This window comes from Rhinoderma darwinii, chromosome 11 (assembly GCF_050947455.1).
Source record: "Rhinoderma darwinii isolate aRhiDar2 chromosome 11, aRhiDar2.hap1, whole genome shotgun sequence".
In the NCBI taxonomy this organism is placed as follows: Eukaryota; Metazoa; Chordata; class Amphibia; order Anura; family Rhinodermatidae; genus Rhinoderma; species Rhinoderma darwinii.
In genome coordinates, this window is record NC_134697.1 from 2,933,528 (window position 1) to 2,957,804 (window position 24,277).

The 24,277-nt window shown below is 51.3% G+C and overlaps 1 protein-coding gene across 1 annotated transcript in view; it reads right to left on the bottom strand.

Annotated features, from left to right (window-relative positions):
- Positions 1 to 24,277, bottom strand: part of ATRNL1 (attractin like 1) — a gene marked incomplete at its 5' end in the record, with an annotated part of 491,004 nt that overhangs the window by 466,057 nt on the left and 670 nt on the right. Inside the window, one exon of the mRNA XM_075842684.1 lies at positions 11,308 to 11,563. Within this exon, the coding sequence (XP_075698799.1) occupies positions 11,308 to 11,563 (256 nt within the window). The remainder of the gene's footprint in view (positions 1 to 11,307; positions 11,564 to 24,277) is intronic.

Genomic DNA, 24,277 nt, shown 5'->3' on the forward strand with positions numbered 1-24,277 from the left:
CAAGAATGTTCTCATCACTAACAGCAAGCAGAGATCTTGGTGAGAAATAAAAAGAAAAAACCCTGTCTATTGCAAGCGGCAGGGCGTACACCCACGTGCTCCCATCCCCCCATTACATCTAATGCTCCCTGCAGAACCAGATGAAGCCAGCAGGAAGGGTTAACAGCGTCCCAAAGTCACTGGGGGTACAACGATATTGGGGGGCAGCGCGGGATCTGGATCAGGCTGGTCCGGAAGAAAAAGTCGCATCATAATTAATCATTGTAATAATTTCCATGACGCAGAAATAAATAATGTACAGCGCTGGAAAAGGACACCGAAAACGAAGAGAGACGCCATTATAACGTGCAGGGGCCTGGAGCACCCGACTCTGGAGCATAGCCCGGAGGAACCCACTGGGAGCACCCGACTCTGGGGCATAGCCCGGAGTAACCCACAGGGAGCACCCGACTCTGGAGCATAGCCCAGAGTAACCCACAGGGAGCACCCGACTCTGGAGCATAGCCGGGAGTAACCCACAGGGAGCACCCGACTCTGGAGCATAGCCCGGAGTAACCCACCGGGAGCACCCGACTCTGGAGCATAGCCCGGAGTAACCCACAGGGAGCACCCGACTCTGGAGCATAGCCCGGAGTAACCCACCGGGAGCACCCGACTCTGGAGCATAGCCCGGAGTAACCCACAGGGAGCACCCGACTCTGGAGCATAGCCCGGAGTAACCCACCGGGTGCACCCGACTCTGGAGCATAGCCCGGAGTAACCCACTGGGAGCACCCGACTCTGGAGCATAGCCCAGAGTAACCCACCGAGAGCACCCGACTCTGGAGCATAGCCCGGAGTAACCCACCGAGAGCACCCGACTCTGGAGCATAGCCCAGAGTAACCCACAGGGAGCACCCGACTCTGGAGCATAGCCCGGAGTAACCCACCGGGAGCACCCGACTCTGGAGCATAGCCCGGAGTAACCCACCGGGAGCACCCGACTCTGGGGCATAGCCCGGAGTAACCCACCGGGAGCACCCGACTCTGGGGCATAGCCCGGAGTAACCCACTGGGAGCACCCGACTCTGGGGCATAGCCCGGAGTAACCCACTGGGAGCACCCGACTCTGGGGCATAGCCCTGCAGGAGCATAGCCCACAGCAACCTACCAGGAGCACCCGACTGCAGGAGCATAGCCCGGAGGAACCCACTGGGAGCACCCGCCAGGACACCCTATGGGAGACGTCACAACGTATATAGGGAATTGTATGTTCAGCAATTTACAAATATACTGCTATAAGCGATTACCCTGTGGGCCGGTCAGCAGAATTCAGTGCTGCTGCCAGTGATAGTCACACCACCTGCGCTGCTATAAGCCTGCAAACTAGAAAAACTGGCCATTCGGGAGTCTGGGAAAGATGGGTGACAAACTCTATGAGGGCTGTAATGGTGGCATATTGTGTCATGGCAGATGTGTTTCACAGCGAAGAATCGCCGGCACCTAGATCAGATGAATCCGGGGACAGATTGGTTGTCACCCAGCTTTCCCAGAGACTGATATAAAGAAGTAACGGCTGGAGATTATTTCACAGTAAATCCTCTTCCCATCCTCATCACTCCCCGAATCCTGGACAGCAGGACCTCAGACCTTAGCAAAACTCTTACTCATTAGAAAAAAGATGTGAAAGAAAAAAATAGGGAAAAGAAATCATGAAAAAAACCTCCACTTCATTCGCTGAGCCGCACGAGAAGCCGCGCGAGAAGCCGCACTCCCTCCACCTCAATACAGAGCAAGGCCGAAGAAAGAGACAAGACGTAAGGAGCGGATGGGAGCGCGGAGCGGATGGGAGCGCGGCGGAGACACGAGAAGAGTCTGGAGATAAAGCCGCCATCTTCACAGACGCAGCGCTGCGGCACAATGTAACAGACTCTCCTGTCCTGACAGCTTGTTACAAAGTATCACCGCAGATAAAATGTATCAGCCTGAAGTACAGAACACTGCCTACGCCAACACATTGTAACAAACCCTCAGCTGTGTGATTAGGAGTAGGTAAGGATGGATTTACAGCCTCTGAATGTAAACAATGCAGCAAGCAGAGATCTTGGTGCAGAATGGAAACACACAGAATCTTAGGAACTTAAAATGTTGAGTAACTTTGTAAACGCTTATTTAACTTTTACCGATCCCAAGTTACATCATGCTTTACTCCAGTCACATCAGGAGCTGCATAGACCAATCTGCTGCGTTCCTTACAAAGAGCAGTGCATTGTGGGAGGTCTGATAACAGTAATACACATACAGGTGAGGTGCTAGGCGACACGTCTGACCGCGGAGCGGAGATAAACCGCACCCATACAATTATCAGAATTATAAATGCAGCTCTGGATGGGACTGGAGTATAAGAAACTATGCAAAGTAACATTCAAATATGAAAAGCAAAAAAAAAGAATTCACAAAGTTAAAGCCACAAACACTAAATGGGAGAAAAATGTAAGATCAGGGGTGGTCCGAGCCCCCCGATCACTACTGGTTAAATATTCTCAGCACAACTATTTCTATTTCTGGGAAAGCTGGGTCACAACTAATATGCCTGCAATTATTATAAATGATCACCCAGCTTTCCTAGAATCCTAAACAGTTACACTCCCTAGCTGTACCAAACTACAGCAGGGGTATACTGACGAGTAACTATGCCGACTAGCCATTCAGGACTCTCAGAAAGCTGGGTGACTACTCATTTAAGGGTTAATGCTCAGTACTGTTTTGTGCTGGTCTGTGACCCCCCACTTTTTCCATCAAGGTGTTGTATTGGGGTGCGGTCACAGCTATGTGGGGGCCGTCTGCTGTACGGCACTGCTGCCCCCCCCTGGTGATCCTGCAGCGCGGTCATCAGATGTATCAGTGAGCCCATGAAGGGGAAGGAGAGCGAGGGAAGTGCCAGTCCTCACCCCATAAAATACCCCCTATAATGTAGAGATTGTCACCTGTGCCCCGTGAAGATATATTATATAATAACCTCCATGATACATTGTAACAAGTGAAACGGAGAAACGGAAGTGTGAACATCCGCACTACCTCACAGGAACAGCCGCACTACCTCACAGGAACAGCCGCACTACCTCACAGGAACAGCCGCACTACCTCACAGGAACAGCCGCACTACCTCACAGGAACAGCCGCACTACCTCACAGGAACAGCCGCACTACCTCACAGGAACAGCCGCACTACCTCACAGGAACAGCCGCACTACCTCACAGGAACATCCGCACTACCTCACAGAAACAGCCGCACTACCTCACAGGAACAGCCGCACTACCTCACAGGAACATTCGCACTACCTCACAGGAACAGCCGCACTACCTCACAGGAACAGCCGCACTACCTCACAGGAACAGCCGCACTACCTCACAGGAACAGCCGCACTACCTCACAGAAACAGCCGCACTACCTCACAGGAACAGCCGCACTACCTCACAGGAACAGCCGCACTACCTCACAGGAACAGCCGCACTACCTCACAGGAACAGCCGCACTACCTCACAGGAACAGCCGCACTACCTCACAGGAACATCCGCACTACCTCACAGGAACAGCCGCACTACCTCACAGGAACAGCCGCACTACCTCACAGGAACAGCCGCACTACCTCACAGGAACAGCCGCACTACCTCACAGGAACAGCCGCACTACCTCACAGGAACATCCGCACTACCTCACAGAAACAGCCGCACTACCTCACAGGAACAGCCGCACTACCTCACAGGAACATTCGCACTACCTCACAGGAACAGCCGCACTACCTCACAGGAACAGCCGCACTACCTCACAGGAACAGCCGCACTACCTCACAGGAACATCCGCACTACCTCACAGGAACAGCCGCACTACCTCACAGGAACAGCCGCACTACCTCACAGGAACATCCGCACTACCTCACAGGAACAGCCGCACTACCTCACAGGAACAGCCGCACTACCTCACAGGAACAGCCGCACTACCTCACAGGAACAGCCGCACTACCTCACAGGAACAGCCGCACTACCTCACAGGAACAGCCGCACTACCTCACAGGAACATCCGCACTACCTCACAGGAACAGCCGCACTACCTCACAGGAACAGCCGCACTACCTCACAGGAACAGCCGCACTACCTCACAGGAACAGCCGCACTACCTCACAGGAACAGCCGCACTACCTCACAGGAACAGCCGCACTACCTCACAGGAACAGCCGCACTACCTCACAGGAACAGCCGCACTACCTCACAGGAACAGCCGCACTACCTCACAGGAACATCCGCACTACCTCACAGGAACAGCCGCACTACCTCACAGGAACAGCCGCACTACCTCACAGGAACATCCGCACTACCTCACAGGAACAGCCGCACTACCTCACAGGAACAGCCGCACTACCTCACAGGAACAGCCGCACTACCTCACAGGAACAGCCGCACTACCTCACAGGAACATCCGCACTACCTCACAGAAACAGCCGCACTACCTCACAGGAACAGCCGCACTACCTCACAGGAACATTCGCACTACCTCACAGGAACAGCCGCACTACCTCACAGGAACAGCCGCACTACCTCACAGGAACAGCCGCACTACCTCACAGGAACATCCGCACTACCTCACAGGAACAGCCGCACTACCTCACAGGAACAGCCGCACTACCTCACAGGAACATCCGCACTACCTCACAGGAACAGCCGCACTACCTCACAGGAACAGCCGCACTACCTCACAGGAACAGCCGCACTACCTCACAGGAACAGCCGCACTACCTCACAGGAACAGCCGCACTACCTCACAGGAACAGCCGCACTACCTCACAGGAACATCCGCACTACCTCACAGGAACAGCCGCACTACCTCACAGGAACAGCCGCACTACCTCACAGGAACAGCCGCACTACCTCACAGGAACAGCCGCACTACCTCACAGGAACAGCCGCACTACCTCACAGGAACAGCCGCACTACCTCACAGGAACAGCCGCACTACCTCACAGGAACAGCCGCACTACCTCACAGGAACAGCCGCACTACCTCACAGGAACATCCGCACTACCTCACAGGAACAGCCGCACTACCTCACAGGAACAGCCGCACTACCTCACAGGAACATCCGCACTACCTCACAGGAACAGCCGCACTACCTCACAGGAACAGCTGCACTCAGCTACAACTCGCACAGTCACCTTGAGCCTCTCATTGAGATCTGGAGACATTTTATGAGGTATCACTAACCGAAACCAAAATAAATTTCCCTCTGGACTGGAGCAGAAAAAAAAAAGGAAAAGCTTTATGATCCAAGTTAGTAAAACCGCCAAATAAATCCCCTCCGGAGATTTATGACAGCGCTGGCAGCCAAAAGAGGGAGCCCAGGAAGAAAGGGCACTCGCTGGCACCCACATGGAGAGGATGGGGGGCGCTCATCTATGCAGAGGGAGACGGAGACCCTCCCCACAACTAACCTCCAGCACTTACTGAATGACTGAGAACGTCCGCAGCTCTAGGAGTATTTAGAGAACAGCATTATTTTTCTAAACTAGCAGCAAATTTAACGAACCGGTCAACTTATCTACAGACAACCCAATCAGAGAGGAACCGCCGCAGCAATCACCCGGCACCCCAGAAAAACAGCTGATAGTATTACATGGAAGGGCCGCTCTTACAGTCCCTCTGACTCAAAGTAGTGTCCTGTATACTCCAGAGCTGCACTCACTATTCTGCTGGTGGAGTCACTGTGTACATACATTACATTACTTATCCTGTACTGATCCTGAGTTATATCCTGTATTATACTCCAGAGCTGCACTCACTATTCTGCTGGTGGAGTCACTGTATACATACATTACTTATCCTGTACTGATCCTGAGTTATATCCTGTATTATACTCCAGAGCTGCACTCACTATTCTGCTGGTGGGGTCACTGTGTACATACATTACTTATCCTGTACTGATCCGGAGTTACATCCTGTATTATACTCCAGAGCTGCACTCACTATTCTGCTGGTGGAGTCACTGTGTACATACATTACATAACTTATCCTGTACTGATCCTGAGTTACATAATGTATTATACTCCAGAGCTGCACTCACTATTCTGCTGGTGGAGTCACTGTGTACATACATTACATTACTTATCCTGTACTGATCCTGAGTTACATCCTGTATTATACTCCAGAGCTGCACTCACTATTCTGCTGGTGGAGTCACTGTGTACATACATTACATTACTTATCCTGTACTGATCCTGAGTTACATCCTGTATTATACTCCAGAGCTGCACTCACTATTCTGCTGGTGGAGTCACTGTGTACATACATTACATTACTTATCCTGTACTGATCCTGAGTTACATCCTGTATTATACTCCAGAGCTGCACTCACTATTCTGCTGGTGGAGTCACTGTGTACATACATTACATTACTTATCCTGCACTGATCCTGAGTTACATCCTGTATTATACGCCAGAGCTGCACTCACTATTCTGCTGGTGGAGTCACCGTGTACATACATTATATTACTTATCCTGTACTGATCCTGAGTTATATCCTGTATTATACTCCAGAGCTGCACTCACTATTCTGCTGGTGGAGTCACTGTGTATATACATTACATTACTTATTCTGTACTGATCTGGAGTTACAATAATGAGTGCAGCTCTGGAGTATAATACAGGATGAAACTCAGGATCGGTCATGTATAATATATAATCTGTATAATGGTGATCAGGTGGATAATAGACGACGTCTTCATTCTATGACAGTAATTCTGCAATCGTCCTTACATTATTTTAAAAATAATAACCCCGCGCTCCTCTCTGATAAGATTCGGCCTCCGGCGTCTTCTTTTGGGTTCGCACAATCTTTGTTAGAACAAAAGCGCAAAAACATGGTGAATTTCTCCAAGAATTTATAATTTCACCTTTAAGTCATGATGTAAATCCCACAAGACGCGGCTCCGGAGGAATCTTTACTTTGATCTTTTCACAGATAATCGGAGGTGACAAGCGGCACATCTGAGACCCTGGAGAATGTGACGAGACCATCGCCCCACAGCAGAGCGCCAGCCATGACTCCCCAAGGGTGATAGGAGGCGGACGACTCACCTACCGGGGGCCGGTACAGGAAACGACCCACCTCCCCGCATGTACAGCATCACCCGCCTCCCCGCATGTACAACATCACCCGCCTCCCCGCATGTACAACATCACCCGCCTCCCCGCATGTACAGCATCACCCACCTCCCCGCATGTACAACATCACCCACCTCCCCGCATGTACAACATCACCCACCTCCCCGCATGTATAACATCACCCACCTCCCCGCATGTACAACATCACCCACCTCCCCGCATGTATAACATCACCCACCTCCCCGCATGTACAACATCCCCCGCCTCCCCGCATGTACAACATCACCCGCCTCCCCGCATGTATAACATCACCCGCCTCCCCGCATGTACAACATCACCCACCTCCCCGCATGTACAGCATCACCCGCCTCCCCGCATGTACAGCATCACCCGCCTCCCCGCATGTATAACATCACCCACCTCCCCGCATGTACAACATCACCCACCTCCCCGCATGTATAACATCACCCACCTCCCCGCATGTACAACATCCCCCGCCTCCCCGCATGTACAACATCACCCGCCTCCCCGCATGTATAACATCACCCGCCTCCCCGCATGTACAACATCACCCACCTCCCCGCATGTACAGCATCACCCGCCTCCCCGCATGTACAGCATCACCCGCCTCCCCGCATGTACAACATCCCCCGCCTCCCCGCATGTACAACATCCCCCGCCTCCCCGCATGTACAGCATCACCCGCCTCCCCGCATGTACAGCATCACCCGCCTCCCCGCATGTACAGCATCACCCGCCTCCCCGCATGTACAACATCCCCCGCCTCCCCGCATGTACAGCATCACCCGCCTCCCCGCATGTACAGCATCACCCGCCTCCCCGCATGTACAGCATCACCCGCCTCCCCGCATGTACAACATCCCCCGCCTCCCCGCATGTACAACATCACCCGCCTCCCCGCAAGTACAGCATCACCCGCCTCCCCGCATGTACAGCATCACCCGCCTTCCCGCATGTACAGCATCACCCACCTCCCCGCATGTACAACATCACCCACATCCCCGCATGTACAACATCACCCACCTCCCCGCATGTACAACATCACCCGCCTCCCCGCATGTACAACATCACCCGCCTCCCCGCATGTACAACATCACCCGCCTCCCCGTATGTACAGCATCACCCACCTCCCCGCATGTACAGCATCACCCACCTCCCCGCATGTACAGCATCACCCGCCTCCCCGCATGTACGACATCACCCGCCTCCCCGCAAGTACAGCATCACCCGCCTCCCCGCATGTACAGCATCACCCGCCTTCCCGCATGTACAGCATCACCCACCTCCCCGCATGTACAACATCACCCACCTCCCCGCATGTACAACATCCCCCACCTCCCCGCATGTACAACATCACCCGCCTCCCCGCATGTACAACATCACCCGCCTCCCCGCATGTACAACATCACCCGCCTCCCCGTATGTACAGCATCACCCACCTCCCCGCATGTACAGCATCACCCACCTCCCCGCATGTACAGCATCACCCGCCTCCCCGCATGTACGACATCACCCGCCTCCCCGCATGTACAACATCCCCCGCCTCCCCGCATGTACAACATCACCCGCCTCCCCGCATGTATAACATCACCCGCCTCCCCGCATGTATAACATCACCCGCCTCCCCGCATGTATAACATCACCCGCCTCCCCGCATGTATAACATCACCCGCCTCCCCGCATGTACAGCATCACCCGCCTCCCCGCATGTACAGCATCACCCGCCTCCCCGCATGTACAGCATCACCCGCCTCCCCGCATGTACAGCATCACCCGCCTCCCCGCATGTACAGCATCACCCGCCTCCCCGCATGTACAGCATCACCCGCCTCCCCGCATGTACAGCATCACCCGCCTCCCCGCATGTACAACATCACCCGCCTCCCCGCATGTACAGCATCACCCGCCTCCCCGCATGTACAACATCACCCACCTCCCCGCATGTATAACATCACCCGCCTCCCCGCATGTATAACATCACCCGCCTCCCCGCAAGTACAGCATCACCCGCCTCCCCGCATGTACAGCATCACCCGCCTCCCCGCATGTACAGCATCACCCGCCTCCCCGCATGTACGACATCACCCGCCTCCCCGCATGTACAACATCCCCCGCCTCCCCGCATGTACAACATCACCCGCCTCCCCGCATGTACAACATCACCCACCTCCCCGCATGTATAACATCACCCACCTCCCCGCATGTATAACATCACCCGCCTCCCCGCATGTATAACATCACCCGCCTCCCCGCATGTACAGCATCACCCGCCTCCCCGCATGTACAGCATCACCCGCCTCCCCGCATGTACAGCATCACCCGCCTCCCCGCATGTACAGCATCACCCGCCTCCCCGCATGTACAGCATCACCCGCCTCCCCGCATGTACAGCATCACCCGCCTCCCCGCATGTACAACATCACCCGCCTCCCCGCATGTACAACATCACCCGCCTCCCCGCATGTACAGCATCACCCGCCTCCCCGCATGTACGACATCCCCCGCCTCCCCGCATGTACGACATCACCCACCTCCCCGCATGTACAGCATCACCCGCCTCCCCGCATGTACAGCATCACCCGCCTCCCCGCATGTACAGCATCACCCGCCTCCCCGCATGTACAGCATCACCCGCCTCCCCGCATGTACAGCATCACCCGCCTCCCCGCATGTACAGCATCACCCGCCTCCCCGCATGTACAGCATCACCCACCTCCCCGCATGTACAACATCACCCACCTCCCCGCATGTATAACATCACCCACCTCCCCGCATGTACAACATCACCCGCCTCCCCGCATGTACAGCATCACCCGCCTCCCCGCATGTACAACATCCCCCGCCTCCCCGCATGTACGACATCACCCGCCTCCCCGCATGTACAGCATCACCCGCCTCCCCGCATGTACAGCATCACCCGCCTCCCCGCATGTACAGCATCACCCGCCTCCCCGCATGTGCAGCATCACCCGCCTCCCCGCATGTGCAGCATCACCCGCCTCCCCGCATGTGCAGCATCACCCGCCTCCCCGCATGTGCAGCATCACCCGCCTCCCCGCATGTGCAGCATCACCCGCCTCCCCGCATGTGCAACATCACCCGCCTCCCCGCATGTACAACATCACCCACCTCCCCGCATGTATAACATCACCCACCTCCCCGCATGTATAACATCACCCACCTCCCCGCATGTATAACATCACCCACCTCCCCGCATGTACAACATCACCCACCTCCCCGCATGTATAACATCACCCACCTCCCCGCATGTACAACATCACCCACCTCCCCGCATGTACAGCATCACCCACCTCCCCGCATGTACAGCATCACGCACCTCCCCGCATGTACAGCATCACCCACCTCCCCGCATGTACAGCATCACCCACCTCCCCGCATGTACAGCATCACCCACCTCCCCGCATGTACAGCATCACCCACCTCCCCGCATGTACAGCATCACCCACCTCCCCGCATGTACAGCATCACCCAACTCCCCGCATGTACAGCATCACCCGCCTCCCCGCATGTACAGCATCACCCGCCTCCCCGCATGTACAGCATCACCCGCCTCCCCGCATGTACAGCATCACCCGCCTCCCCGCATGTACAACATCACCCACCTCCCCGCATGTATAACATCACCCACCTCCCCGCATGTATAACATCACCCACCTCCCCGCATGTACAGCATCACCCGCCTCCCCGCATGTACAACATCACCCGCCTCCCCGCATGTACAGCATCACCCACCTCCCCGCATGTACAGCATCACCCACCTCCCCGCATGTACAGCATCACCCACCTCCCCGCATGTACAGCATCACCCACCTCCCCGCATGTACAGCATCACCCACCTCCCCGCATGTACAACATCACCCACCTCCCCGCATGTACAGCATCACCCACCTCCCCGCATGTATAACATCACCCGCCTCCCCGCATGTATAATATCACCCGCCTCCCCGCATGTACAGCATCACCCGCCTCCCCGCATGTACAGCATCACCCACCTCCCTGCATGTACAGCATCACCCACCTCCCCGCATGTACAGCATCACCCACCTCCCCGCATGTATAACATCACCCACCTCCATTGGCACCACATTGCCCTCCCCCACATCACCCGCGGCTCCCGGCCACAGAACTCACTCAGGTAATATTCCTGGACGTTGCTGATATATCCGTAGACGGAGGAATAACCGAATATGACGACCATAACGACCTCGCGGCCGTCCAGCTCCAGAATATGCGCCGTGTGTCCTTCCACCGCATAATGTTGCCCATGATTCAGGACGGAGGGCGTCCGCGTGCTCCATGACTTGCTGGAGATCTCGAAAACCCAAAGTTCATTGGTGACGTTCCCGCCGCTGGTTTCAATCTTCCCACCGTACATGTAGATTTCATCCTGGAGATACAGAATATGGGGGAGGGGTGTGATTAAAAACTTTACAATGTCGTCCTCTATCAAGTCTGGGATTGTAATTCTCACCAGTAATGCCGCAGCATGGGAGCCGGGGAGAGATCATCAAATGACAACCACCATGGGAATGCAATGGCGGCCAAATTAGTTGTCACCCAACTTTCCCAGAAACAGATATAACTAAAATAAAACAGGCGTAAACAGGACTTTTATCAAGGTGACAGAGGAGGAGGACTGTGGGGGTTGTAGTCCTGGCCATGGACCTGACACCAGACGTGACGTCACAGGGGGAATTGGAAACTTTTTATCCGTTTATTCTGGTAGAAGACGCGATTAACGGTTCAGAAAATAACAAATCACGGCATTTTTATGTTTGACTTTGTATCGCGCACTTTGCGGTGATTTATGTCGCTGGCCGTTTCCCTCCGGCGCCGGTTCTTCTGCTTCCTCTTCATATTCAGCTTCTCTCCGTTTATTGTAACAACGTGTCAGCGGGGGAGATCCTGTATGTGGGGGTCGGACCTCGCGCAGCGGTGGTTAAATAACGGATTCATTGTAAAGACTCCACTCTGTTGTAGATGAATAAATATGACCAGAGAACAGCAGCCAAAATCGCGGTGCGCCGGCACGAAACTGCAGACACGATCAGCGACAGCGCCGCTGCTCTCCAGGGAAAACGCAGCTAAAGGTGACAGACAGATTATTTATTAACCAGCAGCAGCTGCTCCGATACATAAACCCAGAGGAAGAAAAAGACCATCCATAAATCATGAGATGCTCTGCAGAGAGGAGGAGAAATGCTCTGCTGAGATGAGGAGAGATGCTCTGCCGAGAGGAGGGGAGATGCTCTGCTGAGAGGAGGAGAGATGCTCTGCTGAGAGGAGGAGAGATGCTCTGCTGAGAGGAGGAGAGATGCTCTGCAGAGAGGAGGAGAGATGCTCTGCAGAGAGGAGGAGAGATGCTTTGCCGAGAGGAGGGGAGATGCTTTGCCGAGAGGAGGGGAGATGCTCTGCCGAGAGGAGGAGAGATGCTCTGCCGAGAGGAGGAGAGATGCTCTGCTGAGAGGAGGGGAGATGCTCTGCAGAGAGGAGGGGAGATGCTCTGCTGAGAGGAGGGGAGATGCTCTGCTGAGAGGAGGGGAGATGCTCTGCTGAGAGGAGGGGAGATGCTCTGCTGAGAGGAGGGGAGATGCTCTGCTGAGAGGAGGAGAGATGCTCTACTGAGAGGAGGAGAGATGCTCTGCTGAGAGGAGGAGAGATGCTCTGCTGAGAGGAAGGAGGAGAGATGCTCTGACGGGAGGAGGAGAGATGCTCTGCTGAGAGGAGGAGAGATGCTCTGCTGAGAGGAGGAGAGATGCTCTGCCGGGAGGAGGAGAGATGCTCTGTGAGAGGGGAGATGCTCTGCCGAGAGGAGGGGAGATGCTCTGCCGAGAGGAGGGGAGATGCTCTGCCGAGAGGAGGGGAGATGCTCTGCCGAGAGGAGGGGTGATGCTCTGCCGGGAGGAGGGGTGATGCTCTGCCGGGAGGAGGGGAGATGCTCTGCCGGGAGGAGGGGAGATGCTCTGCCGGGAGGAGGGGAGATGCTCTGCCGGGAGGAGGGGAGATGCTCTGCCGGGAGGAGGGGAGATGCTCTGCCGGGAGGAGGGGAGATGCTCTGCCGGGAGGAGGGGAGATGCTCTGCCGGGAGGAGGGGAGATGCTCTGCCGGGAGGAGGGGAGATGCTCTGCCGGGAGGAGGGGAGATGCTCTGCCGGGAGGAGGGGAGATGCTCTGCCGGGAGGAGGGGAGATGCTCTGCCGGGAGGAGGGGAGATGCTCTGCCGGGAGGAGGGGAGATGCTCTGCCGGGAGGAGGGGAGATGCTCTGCCGAGAGGAGGAGAGATGCTCTGCCGGGAGGAGGGGAGATGCTCTGCCGAGAGGAGGGGAGATGCTCTGCCGAGAGGAGGGGAGATGCTCTGCCGGGAGGAGGGGAGATGCTCTGCCGGGAGGAGGGGAGATGCTCTGCCGGGAGGAGGGGAGATGCTCTGCCGGGAGGAGGGGAGATGCTCTGCCGGGAGGAGGGGAGATGCTCTGCCGGGAGGAGGGGAGATGCTCTGCCGGGAGGAGGGGAGATGCTCTGCCGGGAGGAGAGATGCTCTGCGGAGAGGGGAGATGCTCTGCGGAGAGGGGAGATGCTCTGCGGAGAGGGGAGATGCTCTGCGGAGAGGAGGGGAGATGCTCTGCGGAGAGGAGGGGAGATGCTCTGCGGAGAGGAGGGGAGATGCTCTGCGGAGAGGAGGGGAGATGCTCTGCTGTGAGGAGGGGAGATGCTCTGCTGAGAGGAGGGGAGATGCTCTGCAGTGTGACGCTCTGATACTACAATTATTGTCCTTAGAAATGTCTGCAAATCCGGAGTCTAAGAAATGATGACCCCCCCCCCCAGTGTTGTCACTGAACTCTCCCAGACTCCTGAACGGCAATAGTAACCACATGAGCTGAAAACAACGAGACATCAAACTTCTCAGGCTACAGATATAACTACAATCTATTGTTCTCTGTTATCAGACATGTCAGGCTGGGGGAGGATGACTGTAGGACAGGTGAATACAATCTATTGTTCTCTGTTATCAGACATGTCAGGCTGGGGGAGGATGACTGTAGGACAGGTGAATACAATCTATTGTTCTCTGTTATCAGACATGTCAGGCTGGGGGAGGATGACTGTAGGACAGGTGAATACAATCTATTGTTCTCTGTTATCAGACATGTCAGGCTGGGGGGAGGATGACTGTAGGACAGGTGAATACAATCTATTGTTCTCTGTTATCAGACATGTCAGGCTGGGGAAGGATGATTGTAGGACAGGTGAATACAATCTATTGTTCTCTGTTATCAGACATGTCAGGCTGGGGGAGGATGGCTGTAGGACAGGTGAATACAATCTATTGTTCTCTGTTATCAGACATGTCAGGCTGGGGAGGATGACTGTAGGACAGGTGAATACAATCTATTGTTCACTGTTATCAGACATGTCAGGCTGGGAGAGGATGACTGTAGGACAGGTGAATACAATCTATTATTCTCTGTTATCAGACATGTCAGGCTGGGGGGAGGATGACTGTAGGACAGGTGAATACAATGTGTGACTCTCTGTTATCAGACATGGCAGGCTGGGAGAGGATGACTGTAGGACAGGTGAATATAATCTATTGTTCTCTGTTATCAGACATGTCAGGCTGGAGGAGAATGGCTGGAGGACAGGTGAATACAATCTATTGTTCTCTGTTATCAGACATGTCAGGCTGGGGAGGATGACTGTAGGACAGGTGAATACAATCTATTGTTCTCTGTTATCAGAAATGTCAGGCTGGGGGAGGATGACTGTAGGACAGGTGAATACAATCTATTGTTCTCTGTTATCAGACATGTCAGGCTGGGGGAGGATGGCTGTAGGACAGGTGAATACAATCTATTGTTCTCTGTTATCAGACATGTCAGGCTGGGGAGGATGACTGTAGGACAGGTGAATACAATCTATTGTTCACTGTTATCAGACATGTCAGGCTGGGAGAGGATGACTGTAGGACAGGTGAATACAATCTATTATTCTCTGTTATCAGACATGTCAGGCTGGGGGGAGGATGACTGTAGGACAGGTGAATACAATCTATTGTTCTCTGTTATCAGACATGTCAGGCTGGGGGGAGGATGACTGTAGGACAGGTGAATACAATCTATTGTTCTCTGTTATCAGACACGTCAGGCCGGGGGAGGATGACTGTAGGACAGGTGAATACAATCTATTGTTCTCTGTTATCAGACATGTCAGGCTGGGAGAGGATGACTGTAGGACAGGTGAATACAATCTATTGTTCTCTGTTATCAGACATGTCAGGCTGGGCAGAGGATGACTGTAGGACAGGTGAATACAATCTATTGTTCTCTGTTATCAGACATGTCAGGCTGGGGAGAGGATGACTGTAGGACAGGTGAATACAGTCTATTGTTCTCTGTTATCAGACATGTCAGGCTGGGGGAGGATGACTGTAGGACAGGTGAATACAATCTATTGTTCTCTGTTATCAGACATGTCAGGCTGGGGGAGGATGACTGTAGGACAGGTGAATACAATCTATTGTTCTCTGTTATCAGACATGTCAGGCTGGGGGGAGGATGACTGTAGGACAGGTGAATACAATCTATTGTTCTCTGTTATCAGACATGTCAGGCTGGGGAAGGATGATTGTAGGACAGGTGAATACAATCTATTGTTCTCTGTTATCAGACATGTCAGGCTGGGGGAGGATGGCTGTAGGACAGGTGAATACAATCTATTGTTCTCTGTTATCAGACATGTCAGGCTGGGGAGGATGACTGTAGGACAGGTGAATACAATCTATTGTTCACTGTTATCAGACATGTCAGGCTGGGAGAGGATGACTGTAGGACAGGTGAATACAATCTATTATTCTCTGTTATCAGACATGTCAGGCTGGGGGGAGGATGACTGTAGGACAGGTGAATACAATGTGTGACTCTCTGTTATCAGACATGGCAGGCTGGGAGAGGATGACTGTAGGACAGGTGAATATAATCTATTGTTCTCTGTTATCAGACATGTCAGGCTGGAGGAGAATGGCTGGAGGACAGGTGAATACAATCTATTGTTCTCTGTTATCAGACATGTCAGGCTGGGGAGGATGACTGTAGGACAGGTGAATACAATCTATTGTTCTCTGTTATCAGAAATGTCAGGCTGGGGGAGGATGACTGTAGGACAGGTGAATACAATCTATTGTTCTCTGTTATCAGACATGTCAGGCTGGGGGAGGATGGCTGTAGGACAGGTGAATACAATCTATTGTTCTCTGTTATCAGACATGTCAGGCTGGGGAGGATGACTGTAGGACAGGTGAATACAATCTATTGTTCACTGTTATCAGACATGTCAGGCTGGGAGAGGATGACTGTAGGACAGGTGAATACAATCTATTATTCTCTGTTATCAGACATGTCAGGCTGGGGGGAGGATGACTGTAGGACAGGTGAATACAATCTATTGTTCTCTGTTATCAGACATGTCAGGCTGGGGGGAGGATGACTGTAGGACAGGTGAATACAATCTATTGTTCTCTGTTATCAGACACGTCAGGCCGGGGGAGGATGACTGTAGGACAGGTGAATACAATCTATTGTTCTCTGTTATCAGACATGTCAGGCTGGGAGAGGATGACTGTAGGACAGGTGAATACAATCTATTGTTCTCTGTTATCAGACATGTCAGGCTGGGCAGAGGATGACTGTAGGACAGGTGAATACAATCTATTGTTCTCTGTTATCAGACATGTCAGGCTGGGGAGAGGATGACTGTAGGACAGGTGAATACAGTCTATTGTTCTCTGTTATCAGACATGTCAGGCTGGGGGAGGATGACTGTAGGACAGGTGAATACAATCTATTGTTCTCTGTTATCAGACATGTCAGGCCGGGGGAGGATGACTGTAGGACAGGTGAATATAATCTATTGTTCTCTGTTATCAGACATGTCAGGCTGGGGGGAGGATGACTGTAGGACAGGTGAATACAATATATTGTTCTCTGTTATCAGACATGTCAGGCTGGGGAGGATGACTGTAGGACAGGTGAATACAATCTATTGTTCACTGTTATCAGACATGTCAGGCTGGGAGAGGATGACTGTAGGACAGGTGAATACAATCTATTATTCTCTGTTATCAGACATGTCAGGCTGGGGGGAGGATGACTGTAGGACAGGTGAATACAATCTATTGTTCTCTGTTATCAGACATGTCAGGCTGGGGGGAGGATGACTGTAGGACAGGTGAATACAATCTATTGTTCTCTGTTATCAGACATGTCAGGCCGGGGGAGGATGACTGTAGGACAGGTGAATACAATCTATTGTTCTCTGTTATCAGACATGTCAGGCTGGGAGAGGATGACTGTAGGACAGGTGAATACAATCTATTGTTCTCTGTTATCAGACATGTCAGGCTGGGCAGAGGATGACTGTAGGACAGGTGAATACAATTTATTGTTCTCTGTTATCAGACATGTCAGGCTGGGGAGAGGATGACTGTAGGACAGGTGAATACAGTCTATTGTTCTCTGTTATCAGACATGGCAGGCTAGGGGGAGGATGACTGTAGGACAGGTGAATACAATCTATTGTTCTCTGTTATCAGACATGTCAGACTGGGGGAGGAAGACTGTAGGACAGGTGAATACAATCTATTGTTCTCTGTTATCAGACATGTCAGGCCGGGGGAGGATGACTGTAGGACAGGTGAATACAATCTATTGTTCTCTGTTATCAGACATGTCAGGCTGGGGGAGGATGACTGTAGAACAGGTGAATACAATCTATTATTCTGTATTATCAGACATGTCAGGCTGGGGGAGGATGACTGTAGGACATGTGAATACAATCTATTATTCTCTGTTATCAGACATGTCAGGCTGGGGGGAGGATGACTGTAGGACAGGTGAATACAATCTATTGTTCTCTGTTATCAGACATGTCAGGCTGGGGGAGGATGACTGTAGGACAGGTGAATACAATCTATTGTTCTTTGTTATCAGACATGTCAGGCTGGGGGAGGATGACTGTAGGACAGGGGAATACAATCTATTGTTCTCTGTTATCAGACATGTCAGGCTGGGGGGAGGACTGTAGGACAGGTGAATACAATCTATTGTTCTCTGTTATCAGACATGTCAGGCTGGGGGAGGATGAATGTAGGACAGGTGAATACAATCTATTGTTCTCTGTTATAAGACATGTCAGGCTGGGAGAGGTGACTGTAGGACCGGTGAATGCAATCTATTGTTCTCTGTTATCAGACATGTCAGGCTGGGGGGAGGATGACTGTAGGACAGGTGAATACAATATATTGTTCTCTGTTATCAGACATGTCAGGCTGGGGAGGATGACTGTAGGACAGGTGAATACAATCTATTGTTCACTGTTATCAGACATGTCAGGCTGGGAGAGGATGACTGTAGGACAGGTGAATACAATCTATTGTTCTCTGTTATCAGACATGTCAGGCTGGGGGGAGGACTGTAGGACAGGTGAATACAATCTATTGTTCTCTGTTATCAGACATGTCAGGCTGCGTAGAGGATGACTGTAGGACAGGTGAATACAATCGATTGTTCTCTGTTATCAGACATGTCAGGCTGGGGGAGGATGACTGTAGGACAGGTGAATACAATCTATTGTTCTCTGTTATCAGACATGTCAGGTTGGGGGAGGATGACTGTAGGACAGGTGAATACAATCTATTGTTCTCTGTTATCAGACATGACAGGCTGGGGGAGGATGACTGTAGGACAGGTGAATACAATCTATTGTTCTCTGTTATAAGACATGTCAGGCTGGGAGAGGTGACTGTAGGACCGGTGAATGCAATCTATTGTTCTCTGTTATCAGACATGTCAGGCTGGGGGAGGATGACTGTAGGACAGGTGAATACAATCTATTGTTCTTTGTTATCAGACATGTCAGGCTGGGGGAAGATGACTGTAGGACAGGTGAATACAATCTATTGTTCTCTGTTATCAGACATGTCAGGCTGGGGGGAGGATGACTGTAGAACAGGTGAATACAATCTATTGTTCTGTATTATCAGACATGTCAGGCTGGGGGAGGATGACTGTAGGACATGTGAATACAATCTATTATTCTCTGTTATCAGACATGTCAGGCTGGGGAGGATGACTGTAGGACAGGTGAATACAATCTATTGTTCTCTGTTATCAGACATGTCAGGCTGGGGGAGGATGACTGTAAGACAGGTGAATACAATCTATTGTTCTTTGTTATCAGACATGTCAGGCTGGGGGAGGATGACTGTAGGACAGGGGAATACAATCTATTGTTCTCTGTTATCAGACATGTCAGGCTGGGGGGAGGACTGTAGGACAGGTGAATACAATCTATTGTTCTCTGTTATCAGACATGTCAGGCTGCGTAGAGGATGACTGTAGGACAGGTGAATACAATCGATTGTTCTCTGTTATCAGACATGTCAGACTGGGAGAGGATGACTGTAGGACAGGTGAATACAATCTATTGTTCTCTGTTATCAGACATGTCAGGCTGGGGAAGGATGACTGTAGGACAGGTGAATACAATCTATTGTTCTCTGTTATCAGACATGTCAGGCTGGGGGAGGATGAATGTAGGACAGGTGAATACAATCTATTGTTCTCTGTTATAAGACATGTCAGGCTGGGAGAGGTGACTGTAGGACCGGTGAATGCAATCTATTGTTCTCTGTTATCAGACATGTCAGGCTGGGGGAGGATGACTGTAGGACAGGTGAATACAATCTATTGTTCTTTGTTATCAGACATGTCAGGCTGGGGGAAGATGACTGTAGGACAGGTGAATACAATCTATTGTTCTCTGTTATCAGACATGTCAGGCTGGGAGAGGATGACTGTAGGACAGGTGAATACAATCTATTCTTCTCTGTTATCAGACATGTCAGGCTGGGGGAGGATGACTGTAGGACAGGTGAATACAATCTATTGTTCTCTGTTATCAGACATGTCAGGCTGGGGGAGGATGACTGTAGGACAGGTGAATACAATCTATTGTTCTCTGTTATTAGACATGTCAGGCTGGGGGAGGATGACTGTAGGACAGGTGAATACAATGTGTGACTCTCTGTTATCAGACATGGCAGGCTGGGAGAGGATGACTGTAGGACAGGTGAATATAATCTATTGTTCTCTGTTATCAGACATGTCAGGCTGGAGGAGAATGACTGGAGGACAGGTGAATACAATCTATTGTTCTCTGTTATCAGACATGTCAGGCTGGGGAGGATGACTGTAGGACAGGTGAATACAATCTATTGTTCTCTGTTATCAGAAATGTCAGGCTGGGGGAGGATGACTGTAGGACAGGTGAATACAATCTATTGTTCTCTGTTATCAGACATGTCAGGCTGGGGGAGGATGGCTGTAGGACAGGTGAATACAATCTATTGTTCTCTGTTAACAGACATGTCAGGCTGGGGGAGGATGACTGTAGGACAGGTGAATACAATCTATTGTTCTCTGTTATCAGACATGTCAGGCTGGGGAGGATGACTGTAGGACAGGTGAATACAATCTATTGTTCACTGTTATCAGACATGTCAGGCTGGGAGAGGATGACTGTAGGACAGGTGAATACAATCTATTATTCTCTGTTATCAGACATGTCAGGCTGGGGGGAGGATGACTGTAGGACAGGTGAATACAATCTATTGTTCTCTGTTATCAGACATGTCAGGCTGGGGGGAGGATGACTGTAGGACAGGTGAATACAATCTATTGTTCTCTGTTATCAGACACGTCAGGCCGGGGGAGGATGACTGTAGGACAGGTGAATACAATCTATTGTTCTCTGTTATCAGACATGTCAGGCTGGGAGAGGATGACTGTAGGACAGGTGAATACAATCTATTGTTCTCTGTTATCAGACATGTCAGGCTGGGCAGAGGATGACTGTAGGACAGGTGAATACAATCTATTGTTCTCTGTTATCAGACATGTCAGGCTGGGGGAGGATGACTGTAGGACAGGTGAATACAATCTATTGTTCTTTGTTATCAGACATGTCAGGCTGGGGGAGGATGACTGTAGGACAGGGGAATACAATCTATTGTTCTCTGTTATCAGACATGTCAGGCTGGGGGGAGGACTGTAGGACAGGTGAATACAATCTATTGTTCTCTGTTATCAGACATGTCAGGCTGGGGGGAGGACTGTAGGACAGGTGAATACAATCTATTGTTCTCTGTTATCAGACATGTCAGGCTGGGGGAGGATGACTGTAGGACAGGTGAATACAATCTATTGTTCTCTGTTATCAGACATGTCAGGCTGGGGGAGGATGACTGTAGGACAGGTGAATACAATCTATTGTTCTCTGTTATCAGACATGTCAGGCTGGGGGAGGATGGCTGTAGGACAGGTGAATACAATCTATTGTTCTCTGTTAACAGACATGTCAGGCTGGGGGAGGATGACTGTAGGACAGGTGAATACAATCTATTGTTCTCTGTTATCAGACATGTCAGGCTGGGGAGGATGACTGTAGGACAGGTGAATACAATCTATTGTTCACTGTTATCAGACATGTCAGGCTGGGAGAGGATGACTGTAGGACAGGTGAATACAATCTATTATTCTCTGTTATCAGACATGTCAGGCTGGGGGGAGGATGACTGTAGGACAGGTGAATACAATCTATTGTTCTCTGTTATCAGACATGTCAGGCTGGGGGGAGGATGACTGTAGGACAGGTGAATACAATCTATTGTTCTCTGTTATCAGACACGTCAGGCCGGGGGAGGATGACTGTAGGACAGGTGAATACAATCTATTGTTCTCTGTTATCAGACATGTCAGGCTGGGGGACGATGACTGTAGAACAGGTGAATACAATCTATTGTTCTGTATTATCAGACATGTCAGGCTGGGGGAGGATGACTGTAGGACATGTGAATACAATCTATTATTCTCTGTTATCAGACATGTCAGGCTGGGGGGAGGATGACTGTAGGACAGGTGAATACAATCTATTGTTCTCTGTTATCAGACATGTCAGGCTGGGGGAGGATGACTGTAGGACAGGTGAATACAATCTATTGTTCTTTGTTATCAGACATGTCAGGCTGGGGGAGGATGACTGTAGGACAGGGGAATACAATCTATTGTTCTCTGTTATCAGACATGTCAGGCTGGGGGGAGGACTGTAGGACAGGTGAATACAATCTATTGTTCTCTGTTATCAGACATGTCAGGCTGCGTAGAGGATGACTGTAGGACAGGTGAATACAATCGATTGTTCTCTTTTATCAGACATGTCAGACTGGGAGAGGATGACTTTAGGACAGGTGAATACAATCTATTGTTCTCTGTTATCAGACATGTCAGGCTGGGGAGGATGACTGTAGGACAGGTGAATACAATCTATTGTTCTCTGTTATCAGACATGTCAGGTTGGGGGAGGATGACTGTAGGACAGGTGAATACAATCTATTGTTCTCTGTTATCAGACATGACAGGCTGGGGGAGGATGACTGTAGGACAGGTGAATACAATCTATTGTTCTCTGTTATAAGACATGTCAGGCTGGGAGAGGTGACTGTAGGACCGGTGAATGCAATCTATTGTTCTCTGTTATCAGACATGTCAGGCTGGGGGAGGATGACTGTAGGACAGGTGAATACAATCTATTGTTCTTTGTTATCAGACATGTCAGGCTGGGGGAAGATGACTGTAGGACAGGTGAATACAATCTATTGTTCTCTGTTATCAGACATGTCAGGCTGGGAGAGGATGACTGTAGGACAGGTGAATACAATCTATTGTTCTCTGTTATCAGACATGTCAGGCTGGGGGAGGATGACTGTAGGACAGGTGAATACAATCTATTGTTCTCTGTTATTAGACATGTCAGGCTGGGGGAGGATGACTGTAGGACAGGTGAATACAATGTGTGACTCTCTGCTATCAGACATGGCAGGCTGGGAGAGGATGACTGTAGGACAGGTGAATATAATCTATTGTTCTCTGTTATCAGACATGTCAGGCTGGGGGAGGATGACTGTAGGACAGGTGAATACAATCTATTGTTCTCGGTTATCAGACATGACAGGCTGGGGGAGGGGATGACTGTAGGACAGGTGAAAACAATCTATTGTTCTCTGTTATCAGACATGTCAGGCTGGGGGAGGATGACTGTAGGACAGGTGAATACAATCTATTGTTCTCGGTTATCAGACATGACAGGCTGGGGGAGGGGATGACTGTAGGACAGGTGAATACAATCTATTGTTCTCTGTTATCAGACATGTCAGGCTGGGGGAGGATGACTGTAGGACAGGTGAATACAATCTATTGTTCTCTGTTATCAGACATGTCAGGCTGGGGGAGGATGACTGTAGGACAGGTGAATACAATCTATTGTTCTCTGTTAGCAGACATGTCAGGCTGGGGGAGGATGACTGTAGGACAGGTGAATACAATGTGTGACTCTCTGTTATCAGACATGGCAGGCTGGGAGAGGATGACTGTAGGACAGGTGAATATAATCTATTGTTCTCTGTTATCAGACATGTCAGGCTGGGGGAGGATGACTGTAGGACAGGGGAATACAATCTATTGTTCTCTGTTATCAGACATATCAGGCTGGGGGAGGATGACTGTAGGACAGGTGAATACAATCTATTGTTCTCTGTTATCAGACATGTCAGGCTGGGGGAGGATGACTGTAGGACAGGGGAATACAATCTATTGTTCTCTGTTATCAGACATATCAGGCTGGGGGAGGATGACTGTAGGACAGGGGAATACAATCTATTGTTCTCTGTTATCAGACATGTCAGCCTTGGGGGAGGATGACTGTAGGACAGGTGAATACAATATATTGCTCCGCCTTATAACGCTTCGGCACTATTATAAGCTCCGGACTGTAGGGTTAGTATACGCAGTGTTCTCTAGTGTGTGATGTGATTGGAGCGGCTCCTCTGCCGCGGACAATCTTCGATCAGTGATGTGTCCTTAAGAGCACTGCTGCCATCTAGAGGCCGAGTTCAGGTATCACTGGCAGCGCCATACAGCCATATCTTAGATGCTGTGAAGTCAAGTCAACAAAACCACGTCAGGTTGTCGCTAGATGGCGAATTTTGCAGCGTT